The sequence below is a fragment of the Eubalaena glacialis genome, chromosome 20, assembly GCF_028564815.1.
Source record: "Eubalaena glacialis isolate mEubGla1 chromosome 20, mEubGla1.1.hap2.+ XY, whole genome shotgun sequence".
NCBI classification, from domain to species: domain Eukaryota; kingdom Metazoa; phylum Chordata; class Mammalia; order Artiodactyla; family Balaenidae; genus Eubalaena; species Eubalaena glacialis.
In genome coordinates, this window is record NC_083735.1 from 18515726 (window position 1) to 18531954 (window position 16229).

General features: G+C 35.9%; 2 protein-coding genes across 3 annotated transcripts in view; one reads left to right on the forward strand and one right to left on the reverse strand.

The window, feature by feature from the left end:
* The first annotated feature begins 90 nt into the window (after positions 1 to 90).
* Positions 91 to 15984, forward strand: CNOT7 (CCR4-NOT transcription complex subunit 7). The gene is made up of 7 exons (XM_061177529.1): positions 91 to 177; positions 1728 to 1938; positions 3787 to 3980; positions 7300 to 7461; positions 10212 to 10356; positions 12586 to 12696; positions 14334 to 15984. Exons 2-7 carry the CDS (start codon positions 1822 to 1824, stop codon positions 14460 to 14462), a joined length of 858 nt encoding a protein of 285 aa, XP_061033512.1. The 5' UTR covers positions 91 to 177; positions 1728 to 1821; the 3' UTR covers positions 14463 to 15984.
* The window catches only part of ZDHHC2 (zinc finger DHHC-type palmitoyltransferase 2), a 75488-nt gene continuing 71672 nt past the window's right edge, over positions 12414 to 16229 (reverse strand). Inside the window, exons 16-18 of one of the 2 annotated variants that reach the window (XR_009698805.1) lie at positions 14285 to 14404; positions 12939 to 13080; positions 12414 to 12677 (exon numbers count right to left, since the gene is read on the reverse strand). The gene's annotated coding sequence lies outside the window, so the exon portion shown is untranslated. Of the gene's footprint in view, positions 12678 to 12938; positions 13081 to 14255; positions 14405 to 16229 lie in introns of both variants that reach the window. The other variant, XR_009698804.1, reaches the window with a different exon arrangement.

A 16229-nucleotide genomic window follows, 5' to 3' on the forward strand; every position in this document is an offset into this window, starting at 1 on the left:
TGCGAGAAGCGACGGCGCAGCGCGGTGCGGCGCAGCTCCGGCTCCCCTTTCCCCCTTGCCGGGCGAGAGGTGTCTATGGGGCACCCGCCGCCGCCGCCGCCGCCGCCACCGCCGCCGCCGCTGGGTGCTGTCTCTATGGCGAGGAGGAGGAGGAGGAGCGCGAGCTCAGCGACACAAGTAGATCTTGCCACAGACTTGCGGGGGGAGGGGCGGGTTGGAGAAGTAGGAAGGGGGCGGGAATGACGAACCTAAGCGGGTGCGCGATGGCGCCAGCTGGAGCGCGGCTGGCGAAGGAAGGGGCTGGGCGGCGGGTGGAGGGGGGAGGGTAACTGGGGCTGGGGGTATGTCAAGGGTGTGGCGCGGAGTGATGACGCGAAGGCTTTGTACCTGGGGCTTCGATGCTGTGGGGCGGAAATTGGGAGTGGAGGGCGGTGGCCTAGATCCTTAGCTTCTCGTTTGCGGTGCTTGGGAGTCCATCCGGCTCCGGTCAATGGTTATCAGCACCTTCTCTCTGGCTCTCTGCCAGGGAAGAGAGTTATCTGTGACTTGAGTGTGTCTGTACTGTCCTCGCGTTGGGAACCCGCTGTTCGGAGATGCTACCTCCAGTAATGAGAAGGCCTCTGATGCCTCTTCAGGGCTTCTGGAACTGTAGTAGAGAGAGGTGGAGGAAAGCAATGTTCAACTACAGGGTCTTTCCACTGTGTGTGTGTGTGTGTGTGTGTGTGTGTGTGTGTGTGTGTGTTTGTGTTTAGCGAAGAGGCTTATAAAGGAAGGGGCCCTGGATCTTTCCACTGTGTGTGTGTTTGTGTTTAGCGAAGAGGGTTATAAAGGAAGGGGCCCCTGGATCTTTGGTTTCTGTTTTTAGAGCACTCGAGGTTACATTTGTGACTGCAGAGCTTAGAAGGGGAGGTCATAATTCCCTTTTTTACACTTTATGTTATGATTTTTTTCAAAGTTGTGTGAAAAATGAAAGCGCATCTGGAATTTCCCTGCTCAAGAATCAAAATGTTGGTCTGTACTGTTATCATTATATACCATGAAACCTGTGTTTAGGGACCAGAAACGTGACATGTGTGTTTGGTAACCAGGGAAAATGCTCTGGTTTTTAGGAAATTAGAAACAATTTGAAATGCAGACCCTCTATTGCTTGCTTTCTTTTTCCATCCACAGTTACAGACATGGAAACAGTTTCTGTGGCTGTTATATATTGCTCAGAAAGAACTTTTTTTTTTAAATTGGTTTACTTTTGGCCCCTCCAATCTGACTTGAATAAATTCCAGTAGATTTTGTAGTTAAATCAGACTTTGAATGTTCAGTTAATGAGGAATAAAAGCAAATACTATCTTTGCCCTAGTAACATCTGATCTGATCTTTTCACATGTATATCAGCATGTCACTTTTCCTTTTTTTTCTGGAAAGGGATGTCTTTATAAAGTTTAATTCAGAGAGTGAGTTGAATTCAGAGCAATTTTTAAGTAATGAAAAATTTTTTAAATGATTAGTATGTACACAAAAAACACTGTTTTTACATAACATATTAGAACCAGGAAACCTGTGTTGTAGTCCTTTTTATCCTGCTGATTAGCTGTGTGACTTTAGACAAGTCACTTTCTAAACTTTGATTTTCTTATAAAGCAAGGACTGTGAATAGATAATCTCTTAGGTTTCTGTCAGCTCAGTTATTCTGTGATTCAGATTCCTCATATAGCTGGTTCTTATTTTGACAGGTACATAAATAAAGGATAAAGTATTTTACGAAACAAATCTTCAATCAAGTATAACATTTTGATGCTTGGCAGCTAGACTCCTTGTGCCCTCACTATGCCAGCAGCAACTGTAGATCATAGCCAAAGAATTTGTGAAGTTTGGGCTTGCAACCTGGATGAAGAGATGAAGAAAATTCGTCAAGTTATCCGAAAATATAATTACGTTGCTATGGTATGCCTATGAGCAAAATCCTTAAAATGCTTTTTATGAAAGAGGAAAGGGGATTTTAAACATCTTGAATTCAACCCTTCTGGCTGATTTTTTTTAGTGATTAATTTAATTATAAAAAGAGAATTTTGTCAATGACCTCCAACTAAAGACCACCAAGAACACACCTGCAATATGACAAGTTGGGTTTCTTACTCATTGCGCTGAGGGAAAATGCATTCTTAGAACCATGGGTCATTTGAGTAAGAGAGTGTTAGGACTTTTAGGATTTGGGCTTGTGGCAGGTGGTTTTAGGAAAGGAGTAAGGAAGCAGGGCTTTGCTCTGAACTGGATGCTGTTAGTAAGCTCGGGTAATTCCATGAAAGGGTATCTTATTGAGTCTCAACTAGAATGAGAGAAGACTGGAGTGAGGCTAAAGCTATAAAGAACAGTCACTCAGCCAAGATAGAAAGATGTTTGGTCATTTTTGTGGTTTGGACAAATGTCTGTGTTTTTGCTTATGTTCAGTCATGATTACAGACTGGCCTTGTCTGATGTTATAGTGTGAAACTGTTTATATTCAGCAGAAGAATGCTAGGACCTAGCTGTGAGTGCCAGGTCTGCTCCTAGCAACATTAAGGCCTAATATTAATACCAGATGGAACTCCTGAATGTCTTTCTCAAACAAAAAAATTCACATCTCCCAGTGAAGCATTGTTGATCTGCAGTTTTTTGTTTGTTTTTAAATTACCAGTGGAGTTCCATGGACACACAGTACTGTTAAGCATTTCTACTTTTGCATATACTGTTCAATCTGCCTAGCTTGTCTACTCAGTTAATTATTTTGCTTCTTTACTATTGTGTTTTGGCTTCTCTACTGTTTTCTAGATTATTAGCTTCGAGAGGTAAGAGATTAGTGTCTTAATCATCCTTTCTTCCCCGACACCTAGCATAACACATAGCATCCAATAAAGTGGTTGTTGAGTTGGACTGAATTTAGAAAAGTTTTAATTTCTTTACTGCTTCATATGAGTTGGTATTTAGGTTTTGTTCTTAGTTTCCTAATTTGAACTTTAATACTAAACTGATATACTATTTTCTTAGTATATTTAATACAAATAAATTAATACTCTTTTTTTGGGAGGGGCAGGTTGATTGGTTAAAATATGAATATTTGAGTGTACATAGATAATGTCCTATTTAATAGATGTACTTACAATTAGAATGAAATTATTTTTTTCTAGTAGGAATTCATAGTGATCATTTCTTTCTCAGATGATAAGGAGTGACATTAGAGATGTGCTTAACATTCTACAGGAATGAGTGGTGGCATGCAGTTTTTAGCAGTTTTTAAGGATGTGCTTTCTCTGGACTGTAGAGAGAGTACTGTTTTAGCCCAAGAAATTAGGAGGGTTTTGGTGTTTAGATAAACCTTACTTCAGAAAAGCAATCGGAAAGTATGGTGCATTTTCCATTCCTTTTAACCAGTTCTTCATTGGTTTTAACATTAGAATACAGTGAGCATAGTTTCACACACCTGTTGAGAAACATGAATTTGTGACTTTTTCCCCCTTCCTTGGGAATGGAGTACTCAGTTGCATTATTATGTGTATCTAATACATAGTAGTTTTTTACTAATATGATATTTAAAGTAAGAAGAAGTCATTAAGTTTGCAGAGTTTTATTTTATGGTTCTAAAAAGTAATGCTCTTCCTAGTTAAAAGGTACTTTGCAGTTGAACGTGAATTGTGTAGAATATCACCTATAACAGGATTCTTCGACTTGTACCCCAAATTAATTATTTATTCTAGGAATTTGTGGATTGTGGTCTCGACCATTTAGTAAATAATGAACCTTAAAACTATTTTACAGGACACCGAGTTTCCAGGTGTGGTTGCAAGACCCATTGGAGAATTCAGGAGCAATGCTGACTATCAGTACCAACTACTGCGGTGTAACGTGGACTTGTTAAAGATAATTCAGCTAGGACTGACATTTATGAATGAGCAAGGAGAATACCCTCCAGGAACTTCAACTTGGCAGTTTAATTTTAAATTTAATTTGACGTAAGTGGGAAATAAATTTAACCCAAACTTTTTTTTTTAGTTTAATTTTAGGAATTAATTTCCCTCAAGTATGACAAATGAAATTCTAACTGAATTTGATGTCATTATCCTGGAAATATTTAAAACCTAAAATTTCAAAAGTTTACATTTCTTTTTATCATGGGACAAAAAAATTAGGATAAAGAAGACTTAAATGCAAATACTTTGAGTTTTAGAGATGTTATTTGAGAAGTATGACTGCCACTATTTTGAAATTTGGAAAACTGGGTATTGAAAATACTTCTTGATAGAAAAAATAATCTTACAACATTAATTTTGCTTTCAAACTTTGAGTGCAATTTGAAATATATATGTTTTTGTTGTAATAGTTACCCTTCTTGTGAAGAGATTTTTATTATGGTCATACTCCAGTGTATGAGTAGATTACATGTCACAGGTGGTGAGATAGTTCTTGGAAACTTGGGTGCATTTTCCTTTTAAATCAATATTATATAATGTTTATATTCTCAGGTCAGTCCACAAAACCTTTTGTAAGTTATATATGGGAGAAGTAATAGTATCTTTGAGCCTGGTGTTTCTTTTAGAAACAATTCAGAATCTGAATTCTAACTCAAGCCCTGGGTCAAAACCCAGTTTCTTTACTCACAATACTTCTATATCATTGGTACGAGTAGTCTTGATAGCTTAGGGAAGTTTCCAGTGTTTGGGGGTAAGGGCAGATTGTTTACAAACTGACTGTAAGATGGGGAAATGTTTAATACATTTTGAGTATATTACTGTACTGCACTGTCCTTCCATTTGACAGCCTCTGATTGTTTCATATGATCTAACATCCGATTTGGAAAATTGTAAAAGAAGCTGTAGGACAATTAATGGTAGTGCCACGTAAGAACCTCCATTCTCTGTAATGTGATACTTAGCATATAAGATCTAAAGAAAAGCAGGGCTGATGAATTCAGAGGGTAGTGTTGTCAGTGGTGCAATAGTATGGCTTCTAATTGCATTATGTTTAGCCTGACTCTTTGTTTTTACTCTATTGAATTTAATAATATACACTCCAGAACTTGGTAGAGGGTGAAAGGTACTCTATTAAAACTGATAATAACCATTTATAAGTACTTTAGTTCCGAAAATTCCCTTTTATCCTTTTCCCAAAAGATAACCCTTTTTAAAATCAGTTCTTTACCATTTCATTTGTTCCATGTTACCTTTTTTCCAAGCTGATCGTTAGAACATTGGTCTTTACTAAGATAATGCTGTGATCGCATTACATGAGTAGGTGACCATTAAGTGTCTCAGTTTTGGTAAAGTTGACAATCTCTGAAAGACGTTTTTTTCTTATACAGAGAGTGCTACTGTAGTTTTGCTACCATTCATACTAATGTTAATATCTTAAGAGATGTTTAAGGATACAGTGAAGAATATTATTTAAGTAGAAAGGGTCAGTTGGAAGATAAAACCAGTTCTACCTAATGTGGAGAAAGAGCACCATGAATCTTGGATATTTTGAAGAAAGATGAAAATTGACTTTTTTATTGAGTGCCTAGAATGAATGTGTCAGCAGCTGTGCTAAGCCCCAGGGACATAATGTTGAGGAAAGTTGGTCATAGTCATTTAACTTAGTGTTCCTATAACTCTTCTGTCTGCTTTCTATTGCCAAAGTCCAATGTTTGGGAATTTGCTCTAAACTGAATTTGGAGTTGATATGTACATGAAAATTAAAGTATAATTTGATACTTGATCATAAAACACCAGAGGTACTCATCCAGGTCTCTCTCCTGGAGGTTGTGATCCAGTAGGTCCAGGTGTGGGACTTGGGAATCCATATTGTTGCTGAGTTCTCTGAGTGATTGTTATCATTGGGCAGGTTTGGGAAATACTGATTTCAATAGTGCAGTACTCCTTGGTGATACAACATTGAACAAAACAGACAAAAATCATTGCCCTCTTCAAGCTTAAGTTCTGATTGAGAGCAAGATAATAAACTAAAATAAAAGTAAAGTGAACATATGGCCCAGAATAACATGTGCCTGGAAAGAATCTGGATGCCTTTGGTTGGTTATAGTTGCTAAAGCGTGTCTCTTAGCACTGGGGCACGATGAGTGAGATTCTACTTGTTCAAGGTACATATTTTAGTATAATAAGGACAATAATACCTGTTGTGTAATGAAAAAATGTGGACTTATTCAGTCCCCTTCTGTAACAAGGGTTTTCCAGGGACATTTTCCAGGGAAGTTTGACAGTGATCGTTGTGGTTCCTCTCTGTTTTTAAATATTTCAGTTGCTAGTTTTGTTATTTTTCAAAGACATTTAATAGTAAATTGATTTCCAGAGAGTAGACCATAAGGATACTTTTTGGCCTAAGTGTAATGTTCCTTTTGGTTTTGTTTTATTAAAGCTTTTATAGAATTTTCTTTTGCTAAGTGGTAAAAACCAGTATTCTCACAATTTTAAAAGTAAATAAAAGGAAGCATCCAGTGGGCAATGCATGAAATACTTTTCATTTATTCTCAGAAACATACTTCCATTTTGATCACTTTTTTGATTTAATATAATGTTTTGGATACCTGTGTGTTTGTGCTTACAAATTAGAGATGGCTTTCTTTTTGGCTTAAGTAAAATCTTGAAAGATTGGTTTTATATTTAGATTTCCTGGCTTGATTTTTGGGAGGTAATCTTCTAGGAGTAAGGTTGTTAGAAGAAGAAATTAATGCTATTCTAGCAGAGCCCTTCATTTTAAACAGTTTACTACCTATCAGAGCTATTTGAAAGGCTCATCATTGGTGAGAGGAGGCATCTCCTTTTTCTTTAAGACGGAATGTGGTTTAACTCAGCCACAGTAGATGTTTTCTACTCAGTCTCTCCTGCTGAGAGCCCGGGAGATAGACACAGGCCTTCACCCCCGGGGCTGCAGCTCCATTTGGCAGCATTAAACGGGCTGCTGAGACCGAAAGCCCCCAGTAAGAACACATCTCTTACTTTGTGGTGGTAGCTGCTGGTGAGAAGAAGACCCTTTGTTTCAAACCCAGCTAAATTTACTTAACTTGTGAAAGGCTAATGAAATTGATAGTAAAGATGAAAATCTCACCATTGGACTGTTGTGAATGATTATTTACTATATGAACATTTTTCTAAAATACTAAATGACCTTTGTATTTAAGTTGTATTTTCCTTCCATATATGTGAAGCATTGGAATAAATGGACCCAAGCCCATTCTCTCTCTTGATATTTCTGGCGCTGTAGTTGTAGATATAAGTGGGAGAAAAACAGTTTGAAGTATGGCACTTTTGAACGTTGTCTTTCTTTTTCTTCTGCCAGGGAGGACATGTATGCCCAAGACTCTATAGAGCTACTGACAACATCTGGTATCCAGTTTAAAAAACATGAGGAGGAAGGAATTGAGACCCAGTACTTTGCAGAACTTCTTATGACATCAGGAGTAGTCCTCTGTGAAGGGGTCAAATGGTTATCATTTCATAGGTAAAAAGATTACATTGAAAATGGCATTTGTGTTACCATTTCCTGGCTGCTTCACACTTCACTTGGGTCACTGTGTCAGCAATTTCAGGCTTAGTTACAAAAAACTGGCTGCCATATAGCAGTCTCCTAACTCTTGACAGGCTAATGTTGGTCTACGTAAAGATGAATTTAATGATATGGGATCCATTTTAGACTAAGAGACAGTATTGCGTGTGGAAAGAGTACAGGCTGGAAAAATAGACCTTGGTTTAAATCCAGCAGTGCCATTTGGAATCTGTGTTACCTAGGGTTATTTAACATTTCTAAGCCTTAGAATGAAAACATTACTCATTTTTTTAAAAAGTTATTTATTATCTACCATATGCCAAGCACTGTGGTAAGATTCTAGGCATTAAGCTACGAACAAAATAGAGTAAAATCTTTCATTTCATGGAGTTTACATTCTGGTGGGAGTAGGCAGACAATTTTTTAAAATGATGAGATGTATATTGTGGTTTGTTAGATGGTGATTAAGTGCTATGGAAAAAAAAATGGCAAAGAGAAAGCTAGGAGTGGGTCTCTGTGGTGGATTTTAATGTTTTTTTTTAATAGAGTGTCAGGAAGAAATCACTTAGAAGAATTATCTTACGGAATTGTTTTAATGGTCGATAATAACATATTTAAAGCATCTAGTAAAGTGCTTTACACACAGTAAATTCTCAATAAGTGGTAGTTTTAAATTCTTATCATAAAATAAAACCAGATTGTTGAAGAGAATTTCTGGAAAGGAAATTAATTCCATTTTGTAAATATAGACTTTTAGGTAAGAGAAAGAATTTTCCTAAGTAAACTAAATTAAATTGGCAGCCCAGGGACTAATAGTGACCTTGGGAAGTTTATTTGGTCTCTTGTTATCTTTTTAAAAAGCACTGCATTTTGCATATATTAATGTTCTTATACTTGGTCCACTTCACACATTTAAAAAAAAAATAAGAGTTTCTGCATGCTTTAGAATTTCCAGTGCTGGCCTGTGTAATGAATGAGAATAGTGAAGGACTGTTCATATTGTCAGCTTCAATGCAGTACTAAGCAGTAATTTTTGAGTTGGAGTATTGAACATACTAATTTCCACCTATCATCTTTTTTCTCTATTCTCCATTTGAGCCTATACCTCAGGAAATGAGGCTTAAGTCTCTGGTAATTTCAGGAATGTTTTTTGAGTTCTTTTTTTTACTTTCCTGGTCATGAAGATACAAAAGAACTGGAAAGCATAGTCCTGTTTTTTATTACTATGTATGACAGGTTCTTTCTTTCAAAAAATACCCTGAGCAAATACCATGTGCTAGGTACTAGGATAAGATGAACAAAAACAGAAAGGGGTCATGTCTTCTTATAGTTTAGAGTCTGGATTAGACTCTGATATATTTGAGTATTTGTCAAGATATGTTAAGATTTTATTCTACTAAATGTCATTAAATATTTTCTTCATATTCTAATCTATTTCTAGTAGATAAAGACTAGTTGAAGAACTTTATAAATCCTAAACTCTAATATGATCTTCCTTTTACTAGTATTGATGCTAAGCAAATATATTGACACATTTTAGGTAGACAGCAAAGTTAGTTACTTCCTTGTTAGCTACCAGAAATTTAAAGGTTTCTGCTGTTTATTGTTTATTCCTTGATATTCCTTAATGGTCTTCAATGTAAAAACATTTTTTTCTCTTTTTAAAGTAAGAAGTAAAATTCTAAACATTGAATAGAAATTTTATTTGTAATCTCCCCTTGAAAGATATGTTAAATAGCATCTCTCATCAAATATTTGAGTCCCAACTATGTGCCATAAGGAAAAAAAAATTTTAAGATGTGACACCTACCCTTTAAACATGTGGAGAAAACAATACATGTACTTTAAAGGGAAGTACAAGAAAACAGCTTGTCTGAGAAATCTGCTGGAGCTGAGCTCTTGAGGGAAGGCATTCTGTGGGAGGTCCTTAAAGGAAAGGTAGACAGGGAAAAGAAGGGGGTGTGATTGTGGCACGGGAGTGTAGAGAGGTATTGATATAAAGCTGTGGAAAAGCCAAACAGTAGGGAGAGGAGGTGTTGATTTTAGAGTGTGGGAGTTGGTTTTTTATTTTCTAGATACTAGTTCTCAGCCTTTACTACCTTCGCTTCAAGGTTCAACATTACCATTAGTATCTCTTGGGGATTGAGACAGGAACAAAATTTTGAGGGAAGAGAGTATTATTAATAAAATCACTTACGGGAAGTGAAGATACTTTGTTAGGGAATTACTGTTTGGGTTTTTGAAGTGTATGACCTTGTTATGTAAATGATGGGAAGATTTGCATTATTTTTGCCTTCTGAATGCCAGTTTTCCTGCATCATTTGACATTTTTGCCAAGTTTCCTTTCATCTTTATTTTTTGAGATATCTGCTATGGACAGTTTGATACTCTTTAGAGAGTTCTCTATTCAAGGATTAGCAAAATAGTAGTTTAGTGACTACACGCTTAGGAGGGTAGTAGAGATCTCTGTATATTGGTATCCCTGAATGATGAAATGACACTGTCTGTAAAAGATGGCATTTTCCCATTATAATTGTAAACATGTTTATTTTCTCTTTTCTTCTGTGTACTTTTTTCTGGTTCATTCCTTTTTTTTGTTTCCGCCTACAGTGTGACTCACTTAAAAGTTGTATCAGAAAAAAATGTATCTTTTCATTTCTGTGGTATTTATGGTCCCTCTTCTTTATTCTTTAACCCTTTTGTAGTGGTTATGACTTTGGCTATTTAATCAAAATCCTGACCAATTCTAACTTGCCTGAAGAAGAACTTGACTTTTTTGAGATCCTTCGATTGTTTTTTCCTGTCATTTATGATGTGAAGTACCTCATGAAGAGCTGCAAAAATCTCAAAGTAAGGCTTCGAATGGCTTTATCTGTAATCAGCATGGTATTCAGAATGGGTGACTGACTTATAAGGTGCTGGGTTGGGATGTTGATTTAAACCCTATTTTTAAGTTTTATGTTAAATGCAGTTACATTATCTGATCATTTGATTCCTTTTTTGCATAAATAATAGTTTATAGGAAATCCTTTTTCAGAGCTTCAGTATATATTGGCAGAATAAATTTTCAACAAGATTTAAACAAAAGATCAGATTTTTGTCATTGCTTGCCAGATTGAACATAAACGAGCACAGAATCTGAGCCTCTCAGGCACAGAAGTGCAAGTTCTCACTCTCTTGCAACACGCACATCTTTCCATGCAAGATAAAGTCTGAAGTGGCCAGCAATGTGCAGATATAGTCAGTCGTGTAGCAAAAAGAGTTTCCCCTTCAGCTTACCTTCGTGAGAGATTATTTTCTTGGGTCTAGTCATAGGGTCATGTTACTAGCAGTAAATTACATAGCTAAAAGGGTTTTTTTTCCTCCCCTGGCCCATAGATGTCAGCTTGTTAGTAGTAAGTGCTAGTAATTGGGTAGGTCCTGTCTAGACAGCAGCTTACATTCTGACATTGCTTACCATGTGTGTAATGATTTGTTACTTCTGAACGTTAATTCTTTCAAAAAGAAAAGAAAATGTCTTTATTAAGGAAAAGTGCTCCTTTAGTCTTGGAATGAATTCACTATGGGGGTACAGACGCCTAAGGAATATAGTGGTTTTGTTTTTTCTGGTGTGTTTGTGTTTAAGCTGTAATTCAAGAAAAACATTTATGTAAAGTGGTTGCTTCATAGAACTTACATCAAGGTTGATCAAGTTTTCTCCTCACCAGCTTTTTAGAAGTGCAAGGAAGGTTATACTTTTAGGAGATGGTAAAAAACTTTAAGAGTTTTACTTTTATGCAGAAAGAAATAATTTAGTTGAATAAGGAAACTTTGCTTTTGACAGATGAACTGAAAATCATGAGAGTGGTCTTTTGTCCAAAGTTTGCTTGCCTCATTACAGGATATAGCATATAACCAGGGAAATTTTTAAGAAATAAAGGATACCCCCTGAAAGTATTGTGTGCTGAGAATCCAAGGCGTAAATGTTTTAATCTGGCTGTGGAAATGCTTTTTAAAATTGACATGTCTGTACAACGACAGTTTTGGGGAACAGAGAACCGAATTATTGTTCATTATGTGTATGTTGTTGAAAAATTTCTAAGCATATTAGATATTCTGAATATGCCCCGAGTTACCGGCAGTGTTAAAATTTAGGTTAATGACAAAGGTACTTTTTGACCTGTAGTCAGTGGTACTGAATGGCTCTATTCTGTTGCTCTCCTAAGCAGCTGCTAATGATACCTAATCCTTGTGCTATTTTTAGCCCTGAAGCAGCTGCTGTGCAAAGCACTGTTTCAAGCTGTGATGTAGAGAAGGGCTAGTTTGCTGGTAGAGGCCTTAACGATTTAGAGAAATTTCTTAGTGTGTGTTTTGTCGTTGGTCCTGATGTTTCTTTCCTTTCTCTCCTCCCATTTTCCCCCTCTTTATTCTCCTTCCCTCACTCCCTCTCTCCTTGTATTCTCTCCCTTTCTTTCAATCTCATTATCTTTTTTTTAATCCTAGCAATATTTAAATGTGGTGTTTAGCAGACCCTTCTAAGGAGTTGTATTCTTACAACAACATAACTTTTTTAAACTAACAAAACCATAGTTAAGCACTTAGTGAATTCTTATGGATTTGATTAATCGTAACAGCTTTGTTTTGTGCAAATTATTTAGATGAAACTATTTAGAGATAGATTGGTGTGAAGCTTAAGAAAATTTAAAGTAACTGCCTACAGTCAGTTTTATAATAATTGATGGGTGGATAGAGGGACTGTGAATGTACTTGGTACATGTTACCCTGTGTACCTGTTACCTTATATACGATCTGCTTCCCCCATATCTTCAGGGAAGTTATTTGCCTGCCACATGCCTTAAAGAGTATGATGAAGATAAATTTTCCCAATTAGGATCTCATTTTTTATTAAATTATAAACATCTCCCACATTCAACAAATACATCAGTAATTCACATTCTCTGTTTTTTGCTGATCTTCATAAGGTCCATCTTTACATACTGAAGTTCATTTCTATTTTGGTCATTGTCTAAGTTATGTAATTTGTGAATTCAAGTGTTGCAATGTTTCTTTCTTTTGACAAGCAATTTTTCTTTCTTGTAGGGTGGTTTACAGGAAGTTGCTGAACAGTTAGAGCTGGAACGGATAGGACCACAACATCAGGCAGGATCTGACTCATTGCTCACAGGAATGGCCTTTTTCAAAATGAGAGAAGTATGAAGACATCAGTGCATTTTTCTCAGTTGGTTGTTAGGTTGAGAACATTAAAATCTAATGGCAAAAGTTTTGGGGCAATAAGTACATATTAAGTGAAGATATAATTATAGGTACCATGTAAGTCATACTCACTACACTTGAATGAAAGTAATCAAAAGTCATCATAAGTCATCTTGAAATGTAGTTCAGAAGGCAATGAAAAAAAATAAGTTCTTTGTAGAATAAAAAATTTAAACTACCTTAGAAGTCATGTAGGTCCAACCATATTATTTCTTAGGTGAGGAAACAGAGGCCAGATGCAGGTAGCCTTTATCCAAGGTCATACACATTACTAATGGGAGAACTCCAGAGGACTTTCTGTTGGCCACATCAGTGTTGCTTCTGTCAAGTCAAGGAATCCATATGTTAAGTTTCCCCTGGCATTGGCTTCTCTTAGGTATTAAACTGCTGCTGAAAATACTGTTTGCTCTTGCCATTCTTCAGTTCTTTGAGGATTTACAGAGTAGGACTCATGCTTTTTAGTAGATTCTTACAAAGAGGTTTTGAATTCTAAAGGGGTTAAATCTGAAATAGTTAAATCAAAAATCATGTTGGGCAGACACTCCTTAAGTGGCAAAAGGCAGAGATAAGTTCTTCAAATATAAAGAAGTTAGGTGTGGAAGAATGAAATTTAATGAACCCAGGTCTACTCTTAGGTTAAGTGACAGGTATACTTCACTGTAGCTAAATGCAAAGAAACGAAAGCCAATTGTGCAGAAACAAAACAGAACGGACTTTTTTGCTTACAAAAAAGTTTTCCTTGCAAAATATTCACTGTAGAATTCTTTTGAGTATATCCTCTTAGACATTAAAGAAATGACTGAGAATACTTCTTCTGGGAATTTAAAACTTTTTGTAGAAATGTGTTAATAATACATACAATAGAAAGCATATAGCTATTTTGCTAAGTGGTATTGATTCAGAAGTGATTTGGACTGTTCATGACAAGTAAATATTTTGTTTTGTTACTTCTTCCCAGTGCTTCATTAGAGAATTAAGACAACCTTTTGAGTTTTCAGTTTTGCATTTAAAAAATGCCTTAATGGTTCAATTAATGGTGGAGTGCTACTAATTCGTTATCTTTATTTTTCTTGGCTTTATTAAGGATAATAACCTAATCTGAATGTTCAGGGTTTGCTATCCAGACATGTTTGGGGTTTGATTGTTTTCAGCCAACTTAGCCTTGCACATAGACTCAAGGCTACTTATAAACCTAAACTTCCCCTCCCCTGCCCATTATTGGCTATTTTTATTCGTTCTGATGATTAAGTATTATTAAATTAATGGAATAAAAATGCCTGCCATTTTTCCATTACAAATTCTCATAAAAATGGTCTGAGTGTTAATAGGAAAGGCGTTGTGTTTATACATTTTTTTGGTAGTCTTTTTCTTTAGTTTCTTTTGAGCTCTGTACTTCTTGAGAAAGTCAGTCTTATACGTTTAATTTAAATGTGTGGCTTCAGAGGAGCACCACAGAAAAGAGCTGTCATTATAGTTAATGAACAGTCAGTACTTACATTGCTGAAATATAAATTACCAGTGGTACCTTTTGGTTAAAATTATCTTTATTTTTTTCTTCCAAAATTCCTTTTTAGATGTTCTTTGAAGATCATATTGATGATGCCAAATATTGTGGTCATTTGTATGGCCTTGGTTCTGGTTCATCCTATGTACAGAATGGCACAGGGAATGCATATGAAGAGGAAGCCAACAAGCAGTCATGACACGAAACAGTTCTTTTTATTTTATTTGAGCTACACACATGCTTGTATATAGGTTTTATCTCTGGTTGAATCCCTTGAACAACAGACATTACTTTTTTTTCCTTTCATAGCTCATTTTATTTTCTGCCTTTCAGTACTAAGTGTGACCATTCCTATCTCAGATCTTAATAAATAGAAAAGCATTCAGGTTAAATCTGGCCTTAATATACTTGTTAGTAGGCATGTGTGACAGAGAGTGGGGAAAGCTATTCAGTACATCATATTGAATACTTTGATAAACATTACTTACTTGAGCTTGGTTTGTTTTTTCCCTTTCCTAAATTAACTAGCACTGACTGTAATTTATTTCCCTGTTTCATGTCTCCCTTCCATTCTGCAGGAGTTTTAGCTATTTGAGATTGTGGACCATCAATTTTGCACTTTAGAGAGTGATTCTGACTCAAATCCTCTGTTTTATCAGCAGTTTTGGCTTTTCTTGCTCTTAGCTGGAAAAATGACCATCTGCCAACTTTATACAGTATTTACTTGCTTTGGACCCACAGAATATAGAACATGCATTGTGCAAATGGTTGATTCAGCAAGACTACAAAAAAAAAAAAAAGACAAAAAAACTACTGAGGAGCTTAGTAACTGCTGTTTCTGTACGTAGTACTTAATCTCCCAAGCACATCTAGTGTCTGTCAGTTTCTAATTGGCATGTGTAGGCTGCTCTGGGACTGAAGAATTTTTCAAACCAGCTTTACACCCTTCAGGAAAAATCCTTTGTGATTGGATGTTTAGTGTCTGCCCGGAAACTGGTATCCAAGATGTTGAAGCTGCAGTTATTTTATGATAGCACACTTCCCTTGATCTGCTTCTTTTTATTCCATCGCTATTTACCCTTATTTTTAATTTTTTAAAATTTTATAGCCATACTTAATGATGCTCTTGATTTGTTGATTACACAAATCAATTTCATTAAAACCCAAAGATTGCAAGTCTTTAGGTACATTTTGTACCAGATTAAATTAGAAGACAAAAAATTTGTGCTCTCATAGTTGCTACAAAGATAAATAATGGAGAGATTTGGTGCAAAACAACAAAATACAAAAAATATAAATTTATTAGCTATATACAGTGTAGCTAATAAAATTACCTGAGGAGTGTAATGCTTGTTTATTTTTTTGTGTATATCTTTGCAATCTATTTTATATATATTGACAAAAGAGACTGTGAAATATTTAGCCATGCAGAATATGTGACCAGATCAGAGCATGTGTAGGAAGACACTTTGGTAATCATTAACTCTGCCCTGAAATGATGGACTACAAGTTATGACGTGTGTTATCTGCACTTCAATCAGTAGTAGTAGCAAATTTCCAAACGTTAGCCACATTGGTTTGTTTCCCTTGTACATTCTTTATTCATGATACTTCCATGCTGTAACTGGGTGGTCCTTTTTAAACAAAACATTTGTGAAACAGAGGGATTATTTGTTTTTAAAGCTTTTGTAAATAAAGGCTTCAGAAATGTTTTCTTATATATGTTGATGACTGGTAATTTTGTTTTAGAAATATTGGGGGGCTATTGTGGTTCGTTTTTTTTTTTTTTTTAATTTGGGCAACTGAACAGAACTCAGTAACTTCAGTAACTTCATTAACTAGCTGATTTTTAATCTCTTAATTGAAAATATCAACCTGAGCCTTCTACATTTCAACGGTGTTGGCTTATTTTTTATGCATACCTCAACTGGATGTTAAGATTTGACTTCTGTCTCCCCATTTATTC

Coding starts and splice junctions, on each gene's coding strand:
- CNOT7 (XM_061177529.1), top strand. CDS start 1,822: ATGCCAGCAGCAACTGTAGATCATAGCCAAAGAATTTGTGAAGTTTGG. Junction 3,981..7,299: donor AATTTTAAATTTAATTTGAC/GTAAGTGGGAAA, acceptor TTCTTCTGCCAG/GGAGGACATGTATGCCCAAG. Junction 10,357..12,585: donor AGAGCTGCAAAAATCTCAAA/GTAAGGCTTCGA, acceptor TCTTTCTTGTAG/GGTGGTTTACAGGAAGTTGC.